A 24,049-nucleotide genomic window follows, 5' to 3' on the forward strand; every position below is an offset into this window, starting at 1 on the left:
GGAAGGAAGGGTCCAGAACCCCCCTGTGACCCTCGAGGGCTGCCCGTGGTCCAGCCCTGGGTGTGAGCCCCAAGGCAGTTGGAGGCTACAGGCTGGGATCAGGGGATGTGCAGACAACACCTGAAGCCAACTGGAGCCTGGCTGGGCACGGCGGGCACGGATGGAGGCTTTGTCTCATCAGTGGGGAGCTTGGCGTTTTCTTCCTGGACCCTGGACCTAGACCATCCACCAGGCAGTGTGTTCATGCACATCAGCTGACACCGTCTGGAACGCCTCTCTCTCTCTAGTGCATTTGTTCAGCACACTTGTTCAGCATATGGTAAGGACCCAGGTGCTGTGGTCGCAGAGGAGAGTGAGACACCCACACTCTCTCAAGGGGCCAGCTCCCAGGCAGCCAGGTGATGACCACCTTCCCTGGCATAGGCTCATGTTAGGAAAATGAGACCCAGCTCTCAGAGGGCCCAGGACAGGATGGAGTTGCTCCTTGCAGAATCATTTGGGCCGTTCCCTGGTGGCTCAGCGGTGAAGAATCCGCCTGCAATGCAGGACACCATCTGAAATGCAGGAGTCACAGGTTCAACCCCTGGGTCTGGAAGATCCCCTGGAGAAGGAAATGGCAACCCACTCCAGTATTCTTGCCTGAGAAATGCCATGGACAGAGGAGCCTGGCAACCTATAGTCCATGGGGTCGCAAAAGAGTCTGACACGACTTAGCAAGTAGATCCCTACCACCAGGTGGGTAGGAGTCTGCCCACTTAAGGCAGGCAAGGTGATGTCCGCTGAGGCGAGAACTGACCTGTCCGTCCAACTGGAGACCCCGCCTATCTGGGCGGGGCCCGCAGAGTGCAGAGCAGTTGGAGAACCAGTCACACCCTACCACATCCGGGAGGTCCAGGGGGCCCCAGGAAATCTGAAGCTGGAGGGGAAAGTCGAGGGACAGGAGTGAAAAGTCAGGGGACCTTGGTTGCTGGGTGCCAGCTTCGCGCCAGGAGAGGGGAGCCTGGCACTTAGGACCCAAGGGCAACAGTCTCGAGTGCCTCTTCGCCTCATCCTGGTGTCTCTTGAAAGCCTGGCCATCACCAAGCCCCGTTTCCTCTAACTTAAGCAGCTGATTGGGACCCGCTGGGGAGGAGGTCGCGGTGTGGTGTCGCCATCAAATGGGAGGCCAGCACGAACACGAAAGCCTGAAGGTGAAAGGCGAGAGGGCTTTGGGGATCGGCCGACACCCCAGACCACAGTGAGTCTGGGTCTCAGGTGACCACGTCAAGGTGAAGCCCCGGCGTGTGAGCTGACCCTCTGCCAGCTGCCAGGAGTGTGAGCTCTGATAAGGCATTTGGCTTCTCCAGGACTCACGCCCACCCCCCTGGGTCAAATGGGGCCCTTACAACCTCCTGCAGCAGTTTGGAGTTGAGTGAGATAGCGTGTAGGGAAAGCACGTTGTAAACTGTAAAGTGGGAGGGCTGTCATGTGTGACCCACACGTGCTCATACACGCAAGTCTCTATGGAGCGTCTTCCGAGAGGTGAGCAGAGCCCAGCTCTGGGCAGGCGCTTCCTTGAGTGCTGGTGACAGTGAAGGACGCGGTCGTCGTTCCAGGCCTATATGCCTCCTTCCCCTCCCCATCCTTTTCTCAAAGTTTACGCTACAGGCTTCTGCCTACTGACTCTGTGTGTATGTGTGTTGTGTGTGTGTGTGTGTGTGTGTGTGTGTGTATCTGTGTATGTGTAATTTCAGGAGGAGAGAGTTCCTCTCCATATGGCTGTGACTTACGCTGATACTGTCAAATTACAAACTATAAATTGCATTATTTCCCCAGAAAATCGATGTGACAATGTCTTTGCTCCCCGCCCAGCCCTTCTCATGAAAAGTAGTCTTTAGGACACGCTGGAAACGTTTGTGGAATTCCAATGCCATGCCAGCCCATGGACCCTGCTTTCTCTGACTTCTTTCAGTGCTTCCATTTTCTGCTTGGGAACAGGGAAGTATTGAAATATTTACAAGAATTTCATAGGCCAGGCAGTGGTAAATATGTCTGTTCTGTAAGAGCCTGGAGCTGTGTCTCCAGTGGTGGGGGGAAGGGGTGGGGAGGAATGAAAAAGATAAAGAAAAAAGTTTATGAATCTGAGGCTTTTTGATACTGACAGCTAAATATCTATTTTTCAGTAATTTGGGGGTTTCATCCGGAAATTTGTCTTATGGGGAAAATCACTTAGAAGAACAGGCCAGTAGACCTGAGCATGCTTGCATACAAAAGAGGCATGATGCTAGCTTTTTCTAGTTTTGAATAGCGGAAGCAAACATATTAGTATATGTGTTGTTACAGACTTCATGTTCAGGTGATTTTCCTAGATGAATAAAGATTCAGAATTTATTAAAATACAAGTTGCCTCCCTTGATAATTTCACTCTAAAGTTGGAGCTTTTGAGAGCAGTATCCTCTTTGTTTTAGGAATTATGCAAATATTTGGCTTCTAGGGGGTCTATTTGGGCTCAGTCTTTTCTAACAATTGCATATTAAAGCAGGCATCTCTGGGCAGTGGTCCTCTTCCTAAACTTAGCTTTCTTTAACATATTTAAAAAGCAAATAATTCTGATATTGTGGTCTGCGGCAGGCATCATTTGTACTTCAGCCAGGATATTATTTGAGAACTGCAAAGCTCTCTAGGTATTACAACCATATATAAACCATGTGTTAGAAAGATATAAATTCAGTTTTGAAATATTTGTTAGACTGCTTTTGGCTTTCAGTCCGTGCCAAACATGTGCTTCAGTGATGGATAGAGTCATGTGGACTCTTGAATGAAACTCTTTATTGTGTATAGACTTTGTCTTCTAGCAGTTGTGTTAGACAAGCCAGGAGATTAAGAGGATCCAGTTGCTTAAGAAGTGTGTTCTCCAATGAGCTTAAAATCTTCTTTCCTCCTTTAAAATATGTCACTAGGTGATTTGGTCTCATTCTGTGCCACAGAAAATATTGTCAGACACCTTGAATGGATGGAGAATGATTCTGTTTCAGATATTCACATGTTAACTTCAAATTTCGAATCCAGAATGTGTTACTAATAATTGGTTGAAATTTTTTGGCTCTTAGGCTGGTAAGCTATTCAAAGAAGCCTGAATCTAGCACAGCCAAATGAAATAGGGGTCTCTTAAGTCAATCTGAGTCTCAGATAAACATCAAGTAGTTTTTCAGTATAAGTATGTCCCCACCATTGCATAGGACATACTTATACTAAAAAATAATCATTTGCTATTTGTCTGAAATTCAGATAGAGCTAGAAGTCAGATTTTTGTTTTCTACATCTGGCAACGCTGCATGGATCCTAATTTATTATCCACTGTCATAAACAGTGACTCTCAAAGAAAATTCCTCAGTGATGAAGGTTTTTTGGGATGAAGATGGAGGAGATCTCAGTCCAGCCCTTCCATATAATAAAAACTAATGTTCTATTTGAACACAGTCTGAAAACAGCAGTGGTAGACCGCCTCTGTTGCACTTCTGATCGAACCTGGGCCAATGCCTTTATCCTCCTCATGCGTGTATACTAAGTTGCTTCAGTCATGTCTGACTCTCTGCGACCCCACGGATGCAAAGAGCCCTGCCAGGCTCCTCTGTCCATGGGATTTCCCAGGCAGGAATACTGGATGGGTTGCCATTTCCTTCTCCAGGGGATCTTCCCGACCCAGGGATCGAACCCTCATCTCTTATGTCTCCTGCATTATAGGTGGGTTCTTTGCCACCTGGGTGTCATATACATTCATTTCCTCATATTTTCTCTCTTTGCTGTTTGTTTCTGTGTCCTGTAGGTGGACCTGGGGTATAAGTCTATGAAACCTTTTTCTCTTTCCCGTCTCCTCCTCATACCCCTTCCCCCACATGTGAGTGCCCACATCCAACAATTCAAAGCCTGGTATAAGTGGCATCCCTTTCGTGGAGGCTTCCTGGACCATCTCAGCCACATCTTGTTTCCTAATTTAGCTCTGGTTGCTCTTAAAGATATTATCCTTTCCTTCACTAGATTTTGTGATCCTTGAGGGCAGAGTCAAGTATAATTTCGGGAAGGAACACACATCGTGAAAGTTGTGAGGAAATTGACAACTCGGAAAAGCTTTCTTTCCTTCCTTCCTTCCTTCCGTGATGGCTGCTTCTAATTAAGTGCTGCCATGTACTGGGTCTTTCCACAAGCCATCTCCCTGAATTTTCTCAGCTAGTCTAGGGGTGAAGTACTCTGTCCTCCACTGTATACATTAGAAAGGCCCTGCCTTTGTTGAAAGGCAGAGCTTGAACTGTCCTTAATTCACACACAACGTTGAAATGCTGTTGGCTGTTATCCAACATGACCTACCAACACGCCACTCTGAAGAGTAGAAGACAAATCTCCAGTGGGTGTGTGACGGCCAGCCTCTACTCTTAGGGGAGGAGTCTGGTTGACTCAGCAGTCATTTCTTTGTTTTAGAAATAAACCTGTTTAATATTCTTAATTCATAGTTGTGCATACATAAATTAGAAAAAAATGAGACCCATTAAAAATGACCAGTCAAATAGAATGGATAAACACCAGTCCTACTGTATAGCCCAGGGAACTATATTCAATATCCTCAAATGAATCATAATGGAAAAGAATTTTTTAAAAATGGCAATAGTTATGAGCAAATAATCCTCAAAGTAAGAAAAGAAAATAACTGAAAAAAATATGAGAAAGTTCAACCTCAGTGACAATGTGCATTTGCACATTGAAATGACAAAGAAATATATGTTTTTTTTCTTTACCAGTGGGCATGTATTTTTATAGGGCTTTTTCTTTATAATATTTGTCTACTGAGTTGACATCCTGCCATGGCCTGGTCATTGCCGAATGGATGGGGAACAGTCCTAGTTCAGATCCAGAAAGGCAGGAGGCAACTGCCCACTCTCCACTCTTCACCTGCCTCCATCAGTTCAGGGTGGCCATGGAAAGCTGTGTTTCCTCTTGTTGACTCAACTGTGCCACACTGTGTGACCAGAAATAGCAACAGGGAAAGACAGGACCAGTTCCCGGAGCTGTCAGCAGCCCTCTCACAGCAGTGGAACTCGGGTGACCAATCAGCGCTAATTTCACAAAGAAGGGAAAGCCTGTTTCGAATAATGAATGCATCCCTAGTGTGAATCTTAAATGAGAGCAATGATGCTCGCTTCTCAGGGGGCGCTAGTGGTAAAGAACCCAGTCTGCCAATGCAGGAGACTGAAGAGACGCGGGTTTGATCCCTGGGTCAAAGGAAATGGCAACCCACTCCCATATTCTTGCCTGGAGAATCCCATGGACAGAGGAGCCTGGCAGGCTACAGTCCACGGGGTTGCAAAGAGTCGGACACAACTTTGGTGACTTCACATGCCACGACACTCAGCCTACCAGCACACCTGCTCTCATAGGGAACGTGACGGCCAACAAAGGACAGGCGAATTCTCTTGCCTGTGCGATTACGTCAGAATAAAGCTGGGTATTGTTGAGAGGAAATTGTTGAAAGGTTCCTAAACTGAACAGTTTTCTTTACTTCTTTGGCTTTACCTGTGTGAGGTGAAGCATGGACTTAAAGACAGATAAGCACATTGTTCAGTTTCGAGAGCTGAGAACACAAGTATTTCTAATGAAAATTATTAAATGCCATTCTGCTTCATTCTAGAAGCCTAGCCAGTATTTGTCAAATCACATAGAACTGAAACTTTCCAGAACACAAGACTTCAGTCTTATGTCATAATCATTTGGGGGTGTCCCGCAACTACTTAAATTAGGGACCTCCCAAATTCAATGGACAGAGTCAACAACTAGAAAATGAAAGTCATAAAAAATCAGCACCTGCCTTCAGACAGCCACACTTGCCCCTTGGTCCTTAGGACCTAGGCAGGTGCTCTCTAACTTACCAACCCCGTCCTCACCCCCCTTCCAGCCCAGGCCTCCCTGTCTTGCCCTGCTCCTCCCTCCCCGTCCCCCTCCCCCCCAAAACACACACATTCTGGCTCGAGTCACAGAATCCGCACAGTTGAATTCCCCGCAGGTGGAGAAGTGAAGCAGGAGACAGGGGATGTGGTCCTCAGTATTGCATTTTGGAACTCAGAATATATTTTCTCATAAATGCACATGGGATTTAGGTCTAGAAACTCTTCCCTGAGTGACAACTTAGAGATGGTTTTCATAAAGAAAATGAAGTGTTTCTAAAGGATGGTATGAGAGTCAAGCACATTATGATTTCACAAGTGTTGGTGAACCCGCCTTCAAGAACTCAGCGAGTCTGTAGAAAATGCTCTCAAGTTCAAATAATCAGCCTGTGCTCAAGACCCCCAGTGGGCAGCTGCCCTCACTGGGATTCAGTGCTCCCTTGGTTAGCATGGCAGGTACACACTCTTGACTAGACAAGGAAATATTAGGCTTCGGTGGTGACAATTTCTATTCTCATCCCTTAGTTCTCTGTTCTGGTCTTAATTTGGCTTTTCAAGGAAGGTTTCCTGCTGGGGAGATAATGAACCCAATGCTTTAGATGAGGATTCTGACTGACTTGCCAGTTCTTTTTCATTAAAAGTAAGTTGAAATTCTGGCTTATAAAGAAGGCTCGCGTGGGTTTGGATCTCTGCATAAATCTGCGAGGAGCCAGATGATGCTGGGCAAGCTAAAAATCAATCACCAATCAGAGCCTCTGTGATGAGAACCACACCCTGGGACCCCACCCTGCTGCCATTATGATCCCAAGGTCATAAGAACTTTTTATTCATTTGGTCGTAATTCATAAACCAAATACTTGTCTGTGTATGAAGATAGAACATTGAATTTGATAAATAAGGCCCCTGTGTGCTTAGTTGCTCAATTGTGTCTGACTCTTTGTGATCCCACAGATGGTAGCCCACCAGGCTCCTCTGTCCATGGGGATTCTCCAGGCAAGAATACTGGTGTGGGTTGCCATGCCCTCCTCCAGGGGATCTTGCCCACCCAGAGATCTAACCCAGGTCTCCCACATTGCAGGCAGATTCTTTACCAATTGAGCCACTCAAATAAGGCCCTACCACTTGCCATTTTAGATTTGGGGGTGGGGTGGTGGAAACAAAATGATAAAAAAAACAAGTTTGGATGCTTATTAGTGCTGTTAAAGGAACAGAATAGAATGATGGGCTGGAGGGAAACATGGGCTGGAAGGAAGGCTCTGAAGTCGGGCAGCTCCTCTGAGGTGCTAACATTTGAGCTGAGATGTTAGTAATGAGATTTGAGGGCCAGCAGAGGTTTGAAAGTAGGCTGTTCTCAGCAGAAGGAACAGCAGACGCCAAGGACACGAAGTCAGACGTAGCTGAACATATGGCGGGTCAGAGGGGTGGTCAGTGTGGTCACAGCAGAGCTGGAAAGATAGAACTCTCAGGGGTTGGGGTTCCAGAACTTGTAGGACTCGGGAAGGAATCTGAATTTTGTTCCAAGTGTTTCCTGGACAAAGCGATGCTTGTTTATCACATGGCGGGGCTGGAGCATAGATCCTAGTACTTGGCTGTCTGGGTGGGCTGTCTGGGTGGCTGCATAGTTTTTTGGACCATGGGCAAGTTTCTTAACTTCTCTGTGCCTCAGCTATTTTATCTACTAAATGAGGATAAGCATCCAAGGGTCATTATGAAGTTTAAACAGGTGAATCTTAGAATGGGGTTTGGGGCACAGCATTTGCTTATTTGGGGCTTCCCTGGTGTCTCAGTGGTAAAGAATCCACCTGCCAACACAGGAGATGCAGGTTGGATCCCTAGGTTGGGAAGATCCCCTGGAGAAGGAAATGGCAATCCGCTCCGGTGTTCTTGCCTGGGAAATCTCATGGACAGAGGAGCCTGATGGGCTATAGTCTGTGGGGTCGCAAAAGAGACACGACTTACCAACTAAACAACAACAACTTGTTTAATTAGTGTTCGCTGTTGTCATCTAGAAATGTTTATCAATTATGGGATCTATGCTCAGCATTGCATTTTGCCCTATGAATTGTTCTCATGTATCCATTCTTCTCCATTCTTCACACACTCCATTCTCCGCCAGAGAATTTTTCCAAAATGAATCAGATTTACTCTACATAAAATCCTATGATGCCTTTCTGCTGCACTCCAAATGAAACCCAAATGCTACCTTGGAAAGCCCAGTATGATCTAGGCCTTGTCTACCCTCTATACTTCAGCTCACACCTCTGTCCATTCCATTTCTTACTTCATTTTAGCCATACTGACCCTTTCTGCTCTAGAACACGCTGAGCTCTCTCCTGCATTAAGGCCTTTGTGTTCACGTTCTCTTGATGGAGAACCCTGCTGTAGACTTTTCCTCTTATCAAATGTATCCTGTCCTTTGAGATTGGAGTAGAGGGAGCTTCAGGTGATGAGGCTACCAAGAAGGATTCAGCTGGAAAGTGGGAGAGTTTTGAGAAAACAGAAGAAAACAAAAACAAAGCATAAAATACCCAGCTGGAGTTGTTGAATGTGAGTGATTAAAAAAAAAAGAGAAACATGTCAAAGATATTGCCAAGCCATGTGATGTAGGAAGTGGTGAATGGTGGTGACTCTGGCAAGACATGTATGATGGACGACGTTTTGTTTTCTAACTGGGGGATGGAATCAAGCCTTTGGTTTTTAAACGTGCTGAGTTTGAGATGATGATGGTGACAAAACATTGAAATTAGTGTCTGGTAGATATTGTATTATAGACTGCACTTGGGTGAACTGGCCAGATGGAAAAATAGTGATTTGGGCAACATCAATTTAAAAATTAGTGAGTTCTCTCAGGAACAGAAAGAGTAGGGTGGGAAGATGTTCAAGAGCTGAGACTTGGGGGACGTTCAAGTCCCCCAAGGGAGGCAGGAGAAAGGAATATGAGTGGAGAAAGCAAGACCTGGTTGGAGGAGTAGAAGAAAACCAGAGCCACCAAGTGCTGCCAAGTCGGGGGTGTGTTTTAGCAGAAGGGGGCTTCCCTGGAGGCCCAGATGGTAAGGAATCTGCCTGCAGTACAGGAGACCTGAGGTCGATTCCTAGATTGGGAAGATCCTCTAGAGAAGGGAATGGCAGCCTACTCCAGTATTCTTGCCTGGAGAATCCCCTGGACAGAGGAGCCTGGCGGGCCACAGTCCACGGGGTTGCAAAGAGTTGAACATGACTGAGTGACTTTAGGCAGAAGGTGGTCCATGGTGACAATGGTACAGCAAGGATGCTAGCGCCATTGGAAAGTCCATGGTCTGTAGTGTGGATGCTAAATGGCTGCTCTGTCGTTGTTTAATTCCATCTAATGCTTTTACAGTAGCGAATGGAACAAATACGTTTCTGTTCCTGTCTTTTTTGTTCTCCACTTCCAAAAGTTGCTCCTGTGGTAAGATTTTAATAATTGATTCCATTTTCCCCTTACATCAGTTTTTGAAAATTCTGACCCCCATCCTGTACCATCCAAAGTATTACAAATAAATTCCTGCAGCATCTCTTTGTCCCTATGATGAAGGACAAAGTGAATGAATGCATGTGAAATGCAGAGGGCTTGGGTTTTGTTATTATTTCTGCCATTTATTATTGGGAAACATTAGAAATAACCAGTAAAAATTCTTAGTTCAGTCTCACCATTTATATAATAGGACTTGCACTAGTTTACAATGACTAGCAAAGGAGTCTAAAATGTAAGTTAATGTTGTAAATGGTTTTGCAGATAGGAGACACTTTAGGCATGAAAAGTTATTTTTATGTGTAGTAGAGACAAGTTGCTCTTGGGGTATGAATCCATTTGCAACATTTATGAGAAGCAATAACTAGCTTTCTTTGAATTTTGAAGTGACATATAAAACATCTTTTCAAAATTGTAATTGTTTCATAGTACTTGATTGCTTTTATTTCTAAACGGGCTATGTACTCTAGCTTGCCCAAAGCTGTGTATCTGCAATGCCAGGAAAGCTGGTAAGAAAGTAAAACATCATAAATCAGTTGGTTTGTCATCATGAGTTCAAATGATTGATTTTTAAAAATTTTTTGTCCATCATAGAAGTAATATGTCTGATTATAGAAAAATCAGAGATACGTACAAACATGAAGAAGAAACACTGAACTCATAGCCCTAACACTCAGAGAAAAAAGCCTACGAGAGCATTTTAGTGTATTTCTTTCCAAAGATTGATTAAAACAAAACAAAAACAAAAAGCTAAGCTAAATGACATCTACCTACACTTTGCACCCATGATGTCTCACCAGCCCTTGGCAGTGAACAATGGCCCATAGTCTTCCTGGACACCTAAAGGATTTGTGTATCAGGGAAGGCAAGAGACCAGCCCCAAAGCATCCAGGTAGCCTCTGGGGGCGCACAAAATACTAACTCTTCTGACTCCAAACACTGTAGCTGCTTCCCTTCCATCAGGCTGCGTCTTGATAATTTAGCCTTCCAGTGTGGATAGCTACAACCTTAGGCTCTGAGCGAATCTGGTTCTATTTCCACATCCTTTCATCAAAGTATTTATGTGACTGTCACTTGATGTAACGTCCCTAAACCAACTTTTCACTTCTGTGCTATTTCAGAGTCTTGTAGCCAATAACCAGGAAAAAGGTCAAGTTTTTATAGCAACTTGTTTCTGTCTTCTGAAGAGTTCTCTGGGTGTATTTCAAGGGGCCTTTCCACTGCCTAAGGATCGACTGCTTTTGCATGCTCTGCCTTTTTATACTCTAGGAAACCTTGTCAGTTAACTGCTTTGTGCCTTTTGTGTGACTGCAGTTACTGCATCTTTCCTCCATCTGAACAAACAGCAATGTTAGAAGAGAGATGAAGGTAGAGACTCCAGTTTGCTGGAATTTGGAGCCATCGGTGATAACAGCCATCCATCTCTGAGCCCTTTGATACTGAACTGCTCTAGGATGACATGCAGTCTTCTTGCAAGATGCAGACTAAATCCTCAAATGATGATTAATAGACTTTATTTGAGAGGACCATTTTATATTTACAAGAAGATGGGGAAGAGAGTATAGAGTTCCCCTATACCCCATAGGCTTCTGTGGTGGCTCAGCAGTAAAGAAACCACCTGCAGCAAAAGAGCTGCAGGAGACACAGGTTCGATCCCTGGTTTGGGAAGATCCCCTGGAGAAGGAAATGGCAACCCACTCCAGTATTCTGGCCTGGGAAATCCCATGGACAGAGGAGCATGGTGGCCATAGTTCCTAGGGTTGCAAAGAGTCAGAGATGACTGAAGCAACTCGGCATGCGTACACCTACACCACATAACTAGTTCCCTCTCTTATTGTCTTACCTGGGAACTATCAAACTGTTAAAATTAATGAACCAACATTGGCATAATATCTTTAACTCCAGTTCATACTTTATTCCAATATGCCAGTCTCCTTACTTTTTACCTAACATCCCTTTTCTGTTCCTCAATCCCAGGCAGGATTCCTCAACACATTTAGTCACTATGTCTCCTTCGCCTCCTTTTAGCTGTGACAGTTTCTCAGGCTGTCCTTGTTTTTGATGACTGTGACACTTTTGAGGTGTGCAGGTCAAATATAGTATAGGATGACCTGAATTGGCATTTGTTTCAGGATTAGATGAATCAGAGGTAAAGTGTCATTTTCATCATATTCGATGAAGAGTACATACCAACAACAGGACTAAGGCTATTGATGTTGACCTTGATCATCTGGCTGACATAGTGTTTTTCCACTGTAAAATTACTCTTTTTAAGATTAACTTTTGTCATGATTCTTTTGAACATCTTTGAGCTATATCACTTAAAAATAATCACACCGCTGATTATCACCTTTGGAGGTTGCAGATGAGATGAGAGAGTGATGTTGTTATTTGGCTAAGACTACAGATAGGAATCTGAACCAAGGAAATACATTTGTTCTTTATGGGATCTTTGCCACCATATTCCCCTGGACCAAGACCCTGCTCAATCAAATCTATAAGATTTTCTTTAGTTCTCTGATATTTGAGATTACAAAAAATGCTTTGTGAGTTTCCGGGGCCTTGTCCTTAGATGCTTTTGCAGTTCATAATGGTTGCCTCAGTTTTTACCCCACCTAGATTCTCTAAGGACTGTTAATCTTAATTCTCTTTTTGGTACCTCGGATTAATTCTCTTCTCTTAGGTTCATGTTGGTATTGATAGTGATTTTGTTTTAAAGCCAGAACTGTAGGTTAATGTTTTAAGTTTTATCTTGGCTAGTAGTCTCATCAGAGGTTGTTTCCCCACTGGCTTATTGGGCAACTTGAATGGATACCTCCCAAGCACCTTAACCCCTGCATATTCTAATAACGGGCATGGAGCGGTCATCTTCACACTGTTAGCGTGTTTGGTTGGAGAAACACTGCCTACAAGTCTGTAAACTTGGATTCTGACATCCTAGACTGATTTTATGCATTAAGCTTTTCTGAAGCCCTTTGACTGTTCTGACTTGGTTGTGCTTACTTAACCCTATGAGAATCGGGCCTTCCCAGGTGGCGCTAGTGGTAAAGAACCCACCTGCCGATGCAGGAGACGAGATGTGAGATCGATCCCTGGGTCAGGAAGATCCCTTGGAGGAGGGCATGGCGATTCTCTGCAGTATTCTTGCCTGGGAAATCCCAAGGACAGAGGAGCCTGGCGGGCTACAGTCCATAGGATTGCAGAGAGTCAGACACGACTGAAGTGACTGAGCATGCCAGCATGCAACCCTATGGGAGTTAGGAGGGGAGAGAATGTGATCCCCCACTTTGTAGAGGGTAGCACCTTAGATGCAGGCCTTGATCGAGGGCAGTAAATCAAAGAGGAGTCAAGACCAGGGCCAGGGCTTGTGGCTTCAAGATGTTTATTGTTCAGTATCTCAAAACTCTGTCAATCTCTGCCGTAAGGAAGCTGAAGCCCTTAGATAGGCAGCAGGGTGGTCTGGATGACCCTTAGTAAGCCAAGCCAGGGAGGCTTGGCCAGATGGAGCAGGAAGGAGGCAAGACTTCCATGGGTAGCCAGGCTCTGAGTGACCCACATGGGGAGGATCTGTCTTTATTGCTGGCTTTTCCAAGACCTTAAAAGCCATCACTGCAAAGATTCTTGCTTAAGGAACTAGGTCTATAACTTCCCTCTTCACCAGCCATAACCAAGTCTGAAGATAACAAACTCAGACAAGCACATAGTAGGCACATGCCTGTCTCATGGGAAAGCAGAGCTGATTCTCACAGAACATAACTGTGTTAGAAACCTAAATATCTGGTATGCTTCTTTCTACTGTGAGACTGAAGCAAACTGGCCATTTTATTAAAAGGACAATCCATGTATCTGGTTACTCAACAGAAAGAGCACTGGAAGTTCCTCCCCAAGATAAGCTAGTCACATTTTTTTATTTAGTCAACTGAGTTTTGTTGATGCCCAAATATTTGCAAAAACAAAATGTATGCAAACTGTATGTTTTCTAAGGTCATATTTTTTTCCCTGGGTTTCTAGGGCTTGAATGTGTGGCCTGCTTTTATGGTTTGTCAACAAGATCACTCCATAAAATACATTCTGTTATCTCACAGCTGTGTGTAATTTATTCTGTCTATCCATGTAGCACAAATAAAAACTTTATTTGCAGCATCTAAAAGAAATACCAGTGTATAAATACTTAAGCAAAGCTTATAAGAAACCATCCTCTGACTGCATATACTGCTGGGGGGATGTTGTGCAATCAATTAAAAAGCTGAGAGATGGCTTCATTATCCATGTATATAGATAGTAAATACTGTCCTCAGCAAATAATGTTGTTATTCAATTTCTTTAAAAGGTTGCACAACATTCTACAAGTACTGGCACAGTCTGCCTCTCAGTTCTCTTTGGAATATTTAGAAATAAAGCCTCTTAGAGGGGAAAAAAATCAGCCCCAAAGGACTTCTTTTGGAATAAGATGTTGGAATATGTAGGTGAAAAGGAAAGTGTTCAATAGTTGGAACATTTTGCCTTCAGGAGAGTAAATAACTGTCGCTCTCTGCCCCTAAGTGCCTGGGAGGAAAAAGATCCAGGGGACTAATACGTTCTTTATATTTGGTTTGCGCAGCTTCAGTTTGATTATTGGAGAGGAAACCCCACCAAGGCCTCCCTTCTCCCTGCAAAATCAAGGATGCGGGCTTACTGCCTCTCCAGGTCCCCCACAGGCAGAGGCAAGCTAAGGAGACCTGGATTTCATGGCACTATCTCCTTTCTTCTAAGACAGCAGTCCCCAACCCTTTTGGCACCAGGGACTAGTTTTGTGGAGACCATTTTTCCGTGGCCCAGGGTGTGGGGGAGGTTTCAGGACGATGCAAGCCCGTTACATTTATTGTGCACTTTGCCGTGTGCTTAGTTGCTCAGTCGTGTCCAACTCTTGGTGACTCCACGGACCGTAGCCCACCAGGCTCCTCTGTCCATGTGATTTCCCAGGCAGGAATACTGGAGTAGGTTGCCATTTCCTTCTCCAGGGGATCTTCTCCACCCAGGGATCAAACCTGCATTTCCTGCATTGTCGGATGGATTCTTTACCTGCTGAGCCATCAGGGAAGCCCCATTATGCACTTTCTTTCTATTCTAATGCTGTCACAGTCTAAGGCCCAGAGGCTGGGCCCCTTTTGTAAGGCTTGCAGCTTCTCAGCGAGTCCTATTATATTCAGAATTTTTCTCTAAGTCTCTGAGGCTTGGGTGATAACCTTCCAGGCCTGTGAGCATCACAGCTGGGATACCCATCCCCTCTTCCCTACTGTGGCTGGGTGGTGAGTGGTGCAGGACTCCAGGTTTAGATTTATCAAGCCTTGGGGCATTTGAATTTTCAATTAAGTACTTAATTTAACAATTCACTTGTGTTGGAAACTTAACTGACAAAACTTGCAGGAGTAGCTTGTAATCAACTTGGTTTGTTTATGTAAAGGAAATTTTAAAATGCCTGCAATCACTCTTAACAGTTTAACTTGACTTTCCAGAGGATTAAAATGTTGACCAGGGTAACTCTTTGGCATGTGGCCTGGTTTTCATTGGTTGAGGGGCTAGTTAAGACGCATCTGCCGTTTTCACTTTGTAATTGCGGGTATTTCAAATCCTTCTTTGGGAGAAGGCAATGGCACCCCACTCCAGTACTCTTGCCTGGAAAATCCCATGGACAGAGGAGCCTGGTAGGCTACAGTCCATGGGGTCTCTAAGAGTTGGACATGACTGAGTGACTTAGCAGCAGCAGCAGCAGCAAATACTTCTTAATCCACTTCAGACAACACACCAGCACTCTTTCAAGATGTGTTCAGTTAGTTGCACTCTTAGTCCTCCTCTGCAGAAACTTTGTAACTGGATCAGAAACTTTGTTTCAGGAACTTCTAACATGGGAATCCCACTGAGGGTCTTGAGCATGAGACCTGGGGCTTGGCAAAGCTTAGAGAAGATCTTGATGAAACCAGGCGGTGTTCTTCATGTTTCATGTGTATTATCCACCTTGCGCCTCCCTGCCCTCTGCCTCATTTTATGGAAGAGAAAAACACTTGATGACCCACTGCTGATGTGTTCTTCCTGTGCCTCTAGGTAGAGCTGGAAGTTTCTTATACTCCATGCTTCCCATCCCAACAATATAGTCTCTCGTCCCTGTCCGTCAGAAGTAGCCTTCCCCACCGACTACCACCGCCTTGTCTTTCTCATTACATTTTTATTTTGAAAACATTTTAGACTTATAGAAGAGTTACAAGGACATCGCGGGGTGTCCCCCTAGCCCTGTTGTTTCAGGGTCCTGGTTACTCTGTGAAATCATCTTATTTGTTCAGTCGTCTCTCACCCAATGTAAGAATATAGGTCACGAGGGCAGCTTGATCTACGACTCTCTCTTAGATGCACGAGATAGAGAGAACCAGTTGTTCTGGGCATGGGGGGGGTAGCTGTATTTAAGAGATGAGGGTCCCCACAGTGTAGGGAGAGGGGGCTCGCTCCAGGTAACATGAGGGCAGAAGCAGAGAGAGTAGGCTTTTTAAGTGGAAGACGTCAGATCTAGAAGGCCCGTCACAAGGCAGGCAGTTAATAGATGGTGGTGAATGAATGCATGGATGAATGAACCAGTAAGTGGGTCAACAGCTGGGCCAGGACCAACAGCTAATACGTGGTCAGGAGGCTACTGCTGTTGGGGATGTCTTGCTCCAGAGGCCCTGCTTGGAGTGAATCAGCACGCTTGGAGCACGTTGAAGGGCATGAAATCAAGCCACCAGATGAAGCTCGTTGATTCAAGATCTCTGAGCCATCATGGACTGCCCCCTCTTCAGCCAGGAAAGACTTCTGATGAATTTCGTGCTGATAACCACTCCTTTCTCATATCCCGCCCTCCACCAGATGTCCACAGCTGTCACCACCTGGAGCCGGCCCCCTCCGCCTGCACAGCTGGAACCCTCATCTCCTGGACATGGGCTCATCCCAGCCCTGAGACCACAAGCCCATGTCTCCTTGCTCCCTTGGCCCTTGGTCCTTTCTCTCCCTCTCCCTGCCTCATGTGGCCGAGGGGCCCAGCTCACGCCCTTGGCCACTGGCCAGAGTCCCAACTTTCAGTTCATCCCTGGTCCCTTGGCACTCAACGATTGGGAGTTTTAAATGCTTTGTGACCAGCTTGAGAATTTTCCAGGGGGGCTGTGTCAGACAGTTAATACTCAAGTACAATAGTAATCCTTTTGTAACCTGAATATAACTGCAGACTTCCACACTGAGAATGATAAAATGGTGTGGATTGAAAGGTATTTGGAGAACTGTAAAATGTCTAGGATTAAAATTTCAATACCATTTGTGCCCAATAAATGCGAACTCTTTAGTAACTTGAAACTGTGCTATTATGACTCAGGTCTGAAAATTATGAGTCCTGGTTGAAGAAATGGGAATAACATATGAGGGAATCAACTCCCATCCTTTACCTTGAGGGGCAGACTGTGGTTGTACCGAATAGCAGGAGTGTGACCTCATAGGGGAGCTGGCCTGGAGAAATTACTGTATTTGTTAAGAAAGTGATATACTCTCCAGAAGAGAAAAATGTTATACTTTCCATTAGGATTGTTTATGGAAATGGGGCTGCATTGAACCTGTGTCAATGTATTAACTGGTTCAACAGGACCCCAGGAAACAAGATCACATAATAGTTGACTGAATGACTTGATTTTTTTTTACATGAACCAGTCTAGTCAGTCCGAACTGACAAATTAATTTTGTCTATAGAATCATTCCCTGAAGCCCATAAAATTAGCCCCCATAAGTACAGAGAGCAGAGTTGGCTTTGTATTTAACTGATTCGCTGGGACTTAAGTAAATGGATTTAGTCTTAATACAGCTAAAGCCTTGAGACTTTTAATAGAGCTGATCTTAAGCAAAGGATTAATTCATCATCTAAAGAGTCACGGCTCGTGGATTTTTGTTGCTTGTCAAAGGACAGAATTATACACTTTGATGATGGTAATCACCCAGCATATGCCACAGGACTTGAAGGGAGAAAAAATTAGCTCTTATTTTCTTTAAGTTACAAAAATATTTGGTCCGATTGACAGTGAATTAATCAGTTTTAACACTCAACTATGATATACTAGATGATGGTATTTGCCTGGCCTTATTCAACTTGCAAGTATTTTCATTGAGTCATGGGTGTCATACTTCTGATGCCAAACTCTTCCAAACTGGAGTAAGCATGGGGATTTTTCTTTGTGTTACAGGGGTGAACTTGGGAAGCCAATTTGTGCCTTCCATGCAACAGGCCGGGACGAGGGACGGGACAGGAGCCTATGAAGTGGTCAGTGTCTCTCTTTTGAATGGAGATCCATGGAACCCAATGAAGAATGCAGACTCAGAGGTCAGTTTTTTACTTTTTTCTTCTTGACTTATCAGTGATTGGAGTTTAAAACTCACAGTACTACATTCATGTCCTTTTATTCAAGTTTTGTCTTTAACTACTTTAATCCCAACTTTATCCTTCCTTACAAAGTGAAATCTTCATTATTAAGAAGATGAAATACAAAGTGATTTTGAGACAGTTCTGATGAGTGTCTCAGCTCTGTTTGCATCCATGGAAAGTTATTTTTTTCAAACACACACGAAGGATAACATTTCCAGATATACAACTTCCAGCTCATTTTACTTGAGTGCTTGATATTTATGTGTTGATATTTATCAACATTTTGGTTTTATCAATCAATTATTGGTAGAAACATTTTAATGCAAATTTTTTAAAGTTTGTAATGAGTTTTAATGCACTTTGATGCTGCATTTACTTCAATACATGTTTGATTTGAGTCTTCTGTGATGTAAAAGAATACTATAAAATAATCAAAATATTAGTGGTTAAATTTAATATTTTGATGAGTTTTGTCTGACAAATCTACATGACTTTCTTAAATTTCAGAACTTGTTGGAATAGTTGGAAAGTGATAAAATCTATAGAAATATGAGCTCTTTGGAGAGATCATACAGATGGCTTTGTCCTTGTGTTATGTGGAACTATTTTTAGATTATTTTTTATAATAGAAAATAGACTTTTTTAAAAAAAAAGAGCAATTGAGACTGAAAATCATCTGTAGTGTTCTGGAAGTGCTGCAGTGGGCCACCTTTATGTCTATAATAATATGATTTATGATTTATTATCCCCAACCTTTTTGACACAAGGGCCCAATTTCATGGAAGGCAGTTTGGGGGGACAGGGATGGTTTTGAGGTGATTCAGATCATCAGGCACTAGCTCTTAGAGGCTGGGGACCCCTGATTCACATCATTATTTCATTTTCTAAAGAGACTTTCAGCTGAAAGTGAACATTCAGAAAGGTTGGGTTAAAGGATCCAAAGGCCAGATCTGAACTTTTTCAGTATTTCTATTTCATGGGGACTGTTGCAGACTGAATATACAAAGTGCAAGCCGATCACAGTGTCTCTGATGCTGTTTCCTGGAAGAAAAACCTGGGATGTTAAAGAAAATCTCATCATGCTACTAATTTGCAAAATTAGAAATGATCTGATAGGTTTAGAAAAGGAGAAGTGTACTATTTTGTAAAGTATATATTTAAAATGTTGATAGGCACTAATTAATAATATAAGAATATGAAACCATCTAAAGTTACTCGGGTGGTGGAAGCTTTTATGGGAGCATTCCCTGGTGGTATGGTTGCCAGATTTAGCAACTGACAGTACAGAATGCCCCATTAAACTTTGACTTAGACAAGCAATGGATGTTTTTTCAGCATAAGTCTGTCCCATGCAAGATTTGGGGTGTTGTTGTTTATCAGGATCCAGATTTGACTGGTGTCCTGTGTTCTATCTGGGTTTACCTCCCTTGGAGGGTATCAGAGCACCGAGCTGATGAGGGTTCTCGGCCTCTGGAACGGACCAGTGCAAGTTGGCTCTAGTGTCTGGCCTCCAACTTCACCCTTCCTACCAGTCAGCCACCTGGCAGACCTCAGGAGGCATGCTGGAGGGGGCACTGGCACCCACCCCCCGCCTTGGCCAAGCTTACAGCCTGAGACCCGGGGGCCACCTGCACCGTCTTTGTAGAACAATAGGACAAAATGGTGTGGATTGCCTCACTGTCCCAACAGCTCCAGGACGAGAATCGTGCGGGTAGCAGGTACGTTGGTTGCTGTCATGTCTGACTCTTTTGTGACCCCGTGGAATGTAGCCCACTAGGCTCCTCTACCTGTGGGATTTCCCAGGCAAGAATATTGGAGTGGGTTGCCATTTCCTTCTCCAGGGGGTCTTCCCCGCCCAGGGAAGTAGGCACATACCTACTGCCTAAAATAGCTCCAGGTTACTTACATTATTTAAGGGAACAGGGACCTAGGTGATTTGGGAGACAGCACCTTGTTGTAATGCCATGAAGTCCCCTTCAGTGTATAGCTCATGGAGTCAGCATTGCGGCTCTGTAATGACCACGTGCGCCTTTATTTGGTGGTTAACCATCAAGACCCTGCATGAAAAGGGGTTTGTGTATGCCATAATTCTCCACAGGGTAGATGTACGTATTTGTTGCAGGGATAGGGAGTATGCCAAACGGTGTATATTTGTACATCTTTCCTTGTTATCAAAATAACTGTCCACGTTGTCCTTTTAAACTGCATTCACCAGGGGTATCTTCAAGTATGCAGAACGTGCTCACTTCACATATGTATTCTGCTGTGCAACTCTGCCTGCGGTACCTTAGAATGTAGGCTTTTAGATTTGCATCCTTGCTTTCCTGCTCCCCTATCTTATCCTTGCTCCCTTGTTTCTTTCTGTTCAGCCAGTCTTTGACAGTTTGACTTAACTGATTTGAGGAAAGGCCCAGGCATTTTGGCTTCCCTGGTAGCTCAGATGGTAAAGAATCCACCTGTAATGCAGGACACCTGGGTTAGATCCCTGGGTCAGGAAGATCCCCTGGAGGAGGGCATGGCTACCCACTCCAGTATTCTTGCCAGGAGAATCCCCATGGACAGAGGAGCCTGGTGGGCTACAGTCCAGGGGGTTGCAAAGAGTTGGAAGCCACTGAGTGATGACGAACAGCACCAGGCATCTTCCTCTCAATAACGTGCTCCAGGTGATTCTAATGAGCATACAGGGGACTTCCCTGGTGGTCTGGTGGCTACGTATCCACCTTCTCAATGCAGGAGGCCCAAGTTCGATCCCTGGTTAGGGAACTAGATGTCATGTATGGCAACTAAAAGTTTGCATGCTTCAACTGAGAATTTGTGTGACACAGCTGAAGATTCTGCATGAGACCAGGCACAAATAAATAAATAAAAAAAACAAATATTAAAAAATAATGAGCACACAAGTTTAGAATCAGTATTTGTGAAAAGTGTGGCTGTGTCCAGCACTGGAGAATGGGTGAACTTGATTCAGCTGATTTCAAGTTGCTTCAACTTCATTCAGGAAAAAGTACTCAGACTCTCTCTTTCTTTCTGTCTCTTTCTCATCTGTGATGAAAATATAGCTGAATGGGATATTATTATGTCTTTTACACATCAAGTGTCAAGCCATCACTGCCACTGCTCATGTAGTTGAAAGACTAGAGGAATGGGAAGGACCCTGACCTTGTGTGCATTGTAGGCATCCAGCATTTTGTTTGTTTGCTTGCTGCTGTTTTGGTCTGTAACATAAGTGTAAGCTTATCTGCTTTTCCTTCCTCTTAGGGTCATGGTAAGAATGAAATGAAATGATGTCTGTGAAAATACACTGGAAACTAAAAACTACCACCCCAATGTAAGGTGATACTGAGAGCTCAAAGTATCTGTAGGGACCAGTCTCCAATTTCAAGTCTTGAAAAAAATGAACTCTGGGTCCAGGGAAGACATATCAAGATGGGGTTGCTCCTGAATTGATCTCAGTGGAGCTCAGCCTTTGAATGCTCCAGGAAATTTCCAATTTCTAGCTTTCTTGCATGAGAATGAAATGATGGAAATAGTACGTGAAATGGAAAATAAAAAGGCGAGGGGATTAGAACGTGAAACCAAAGCTTCCCATAGCATATTGAGAGTCTGAAATATCAAATAGCAGCTAATTAAAACAGCAGAGGTAATGTCTGCTGCATAGACTTCTGTTTGGTTTGTTTCATGGCTGAGAAAACCAAGTCCTGTTTTTTTTTTTTGCTCAAATAACCATCCTCTTTCACCCTGCGGCAATCAGACCTCTTCTCGGAGGGGTGGTCACACCCCTCCCACCGGTCCTCTGCGTCCCTTGGTAGCAGCTTCCGTTCCCAACACTTCATCACGACGGCTCTTGCCGAGGTCACAGGTGGCCTCCCAGCCTCTGCAGCCAGTGCGTGCCTCTCACTCTTTATCTGATCTTGACACTGGTTCACTCTCCTTTGAAATGCTCGCTTCCTTTGGCTCCCGCGACTCTGTTCACTCCTGTTTGTTCTCATGTGTTTTTAATTCTTGCTCTTCTTGGCTCTGTCCCTCAACTGTCGGTTTCCGCTGAGTCTCTTCCTCGGCACATTTCTCACTAAGGGCTCCCGCTGGCCTTGTCCTTCCCTCTCGTGGCCTCGCTGTCCACCTGTGGCAGGAGGGGCCGGTGAAAGTGCAGGTCGCTCAGTCGTGTCCGACTCTCTGCGACCCCTTGGACTATACGGTCCATGGAATTCTCCAGGCCAGAATACTGGAGTGGGTAGCCGTTCCCTTCTCCAGGGGATCTTCCCAACCCAGGGATCGAACCCAGGTCTCCCGCATTGCAGGTGGCTTCTTTACCAGCTGAACCACCAGGGAAGCCCAAGAATACTGGGGTGGGTACCCCAGCTCTTCTCCAGTGGATCTTCCCGACCCAGGAATCAAACCGGTGTCTCCTGCATTGCAGGCGGATTCTTTACAACTGAGCTCTCAGGGAAGCCCAGAGGGGCCATCGGAAGTCAGTGACCCAATCACAGGCATCAGAGCAGGCGGACTATTGGATTTTCAGTCCATGAACATTGGAGAATGATGGTGGGGGAATCAGACCCAGGTTACCGATTGTAGGAGCCCACGTGTGGTGGTGACGTGAATGATAGCAGCAATCACACCTACGACCTGTGACCTGGGTCTCATCCCCTCACCATCATCCTCCAATGTTCATGGACTGAAAATCCAATACTCCGCCCTGCTCTGACGCATGTTATTGGGTCACTGACTTCCAGTGGATTTTAGGCATCGCCAGCCTGAAGTTCCCAGTTACCTCAGTGCATTATTATGTCCTGATATGGACACAGCCTCCCACCCGTGTTCCCCACTTTAGTAGCCCAAGGAAGATAAGATTGTCACCCCCCACCCCCTCAAGCCACGAGAGCGGAGACTTCCTTCAGAAGCTTCTCTCGACATCTGCCTCAGGTTCCCTCCCTTGGTACTCAGGATGGTGTGCAGACTGGGCCCCCCTGACTCTGGAGGCTCGCCTCCCACCTCTCAGCCATCCTGCTCACCTGCAGCAGCCTGCTGCCTAAATATGCCATGCTCTTTACTGCCGTGCTTGGCATTTGCTGTGTCCCCGCCATCTTCTGACCTCCCCAGCCACTTTTGCTCCCCCCAGATCTTGGTCCTCATCAGTCGTCTCTGTGATGTGCAGACACTCCATGCACACGGAGTGTGGGGACGTGATGGAGACCGATGCTGCAGACACGTCACTTAAACCACACACCCACCCTCTGATCTTGCCGAGGAGCCGGGGACCAGGGCAGGGGCCACGCGGGGTGAGCAGTGTGTACTGTTTCCTCCTTCCCTCCACCTGAAACAGGGCAAGTCTCTTACTGTTTGAAACCGAGTCTGGTTCTTCAGTTGGATGTCTTTAAAGAGCAGGGACCCCAAATAAGTCAACTTAACGCTGCGTTAAGTCAACCCAGCAGTGTTCAGAAGAGAAGAAATGGCCCCACTGAACTTGCACAAAGGCATGAAAACCGTAAGGTATTTGGAAGATTAATGTTGACCGTGACTTGGGTACCAACCACTTCACCTTCATACTGGCTTTAGACCCTAACTCTGTGTGACTTGGGACTCAGCTCTTTGGCACAGCTCATACTGTGTTGTCATCACTAGTTTATATTTTTGCTTCGCCCACCAGCTTGTGCCCTTGCTGAGGGTGGTGGTCTCAGCTTTTGTCCTTCCTTGTCCCTTAGTGCAGCGCTTGGCGCCCAGTGAGGATACGGAATGTTTGTTGATGGGCTCTGAGCCTTCCTCTGTGCCTGGGAACCAGGTCACTCACTGGCGTGGAGGTGCCTCCTGCTACAGAAGGTAGAAGGGACAGAAGTCAACTTTTGCATTTTACTCAAATGCCCAGAGGTGCCTGGGGCCCCTTTCCCCTTCTCCAGAGCATTTGCAAACTCTTGGAAAACCTGGACTTTTCAGACATTGCTGACCTCTTTCAGCAAGTTTGTTGTTGTTCAGTTGCCCAGTCGTGTCTGACTCTGTGACCCCATGGACTGCAGCACGCCAGGCCTCCCTGTCCCTCACTGTCCCGAAGTTTGCCCAGGTTTATGTACATTGCATCAGTGATGCCATCCAGCCATCTTATCCTCTGATGCCGTCTTCTCCTTCTGCCCTCAATCTTCCCCAGCATCAGGGACTTTTCTGATGCATCGGCCGTTTGCATTAGCAAGTTTAGGTGCTTGTAAATCATCTGGAGGTCTTATATAGCTTGGAAGAATGCGACATTTT

General features: G+C 45.2%; 1 protein-coding gene across 1 annotated transcript in view; it reads left to right on the forward strand.

The window, feature by feature from the left end:
• Positions 1 to 24,049, forward strand: part of ADAM12 (ADAM metallopeptidase domain 12) — a 382,360-nt gene that overhangs the window by 31,305 nt on the left and 327,006 nt on the right. The window contains exon 2 of the mRNA XM_081533255.1: positions 17,631 to 17,767. Coding sequence (XP_081389381.1) covers positions 17,631 to 17,767 — 137 coding nt within the window. The remainder of the gene's footprint in view (positions 1 to 17,630; positions 17,768 to 24,049) is intronic.

The sequence above is a fragment of the Giraffa tippelskirchi genome, chromosome 2 (genome assembly GCF_054371585.1).
Source record: "Giraffa tippelskirchi isolate mGirTip1 chromosome 2, T2T-mGirTip1v1.2.pri, whole genome shotgun sequence".
Taxonomy (NCBI): Eukaryota; Metazoa; Chordata; class Mammalia; order Artiodactyla; family Giraffidae; genus Giraffa; species Giraffa tippelskirchi.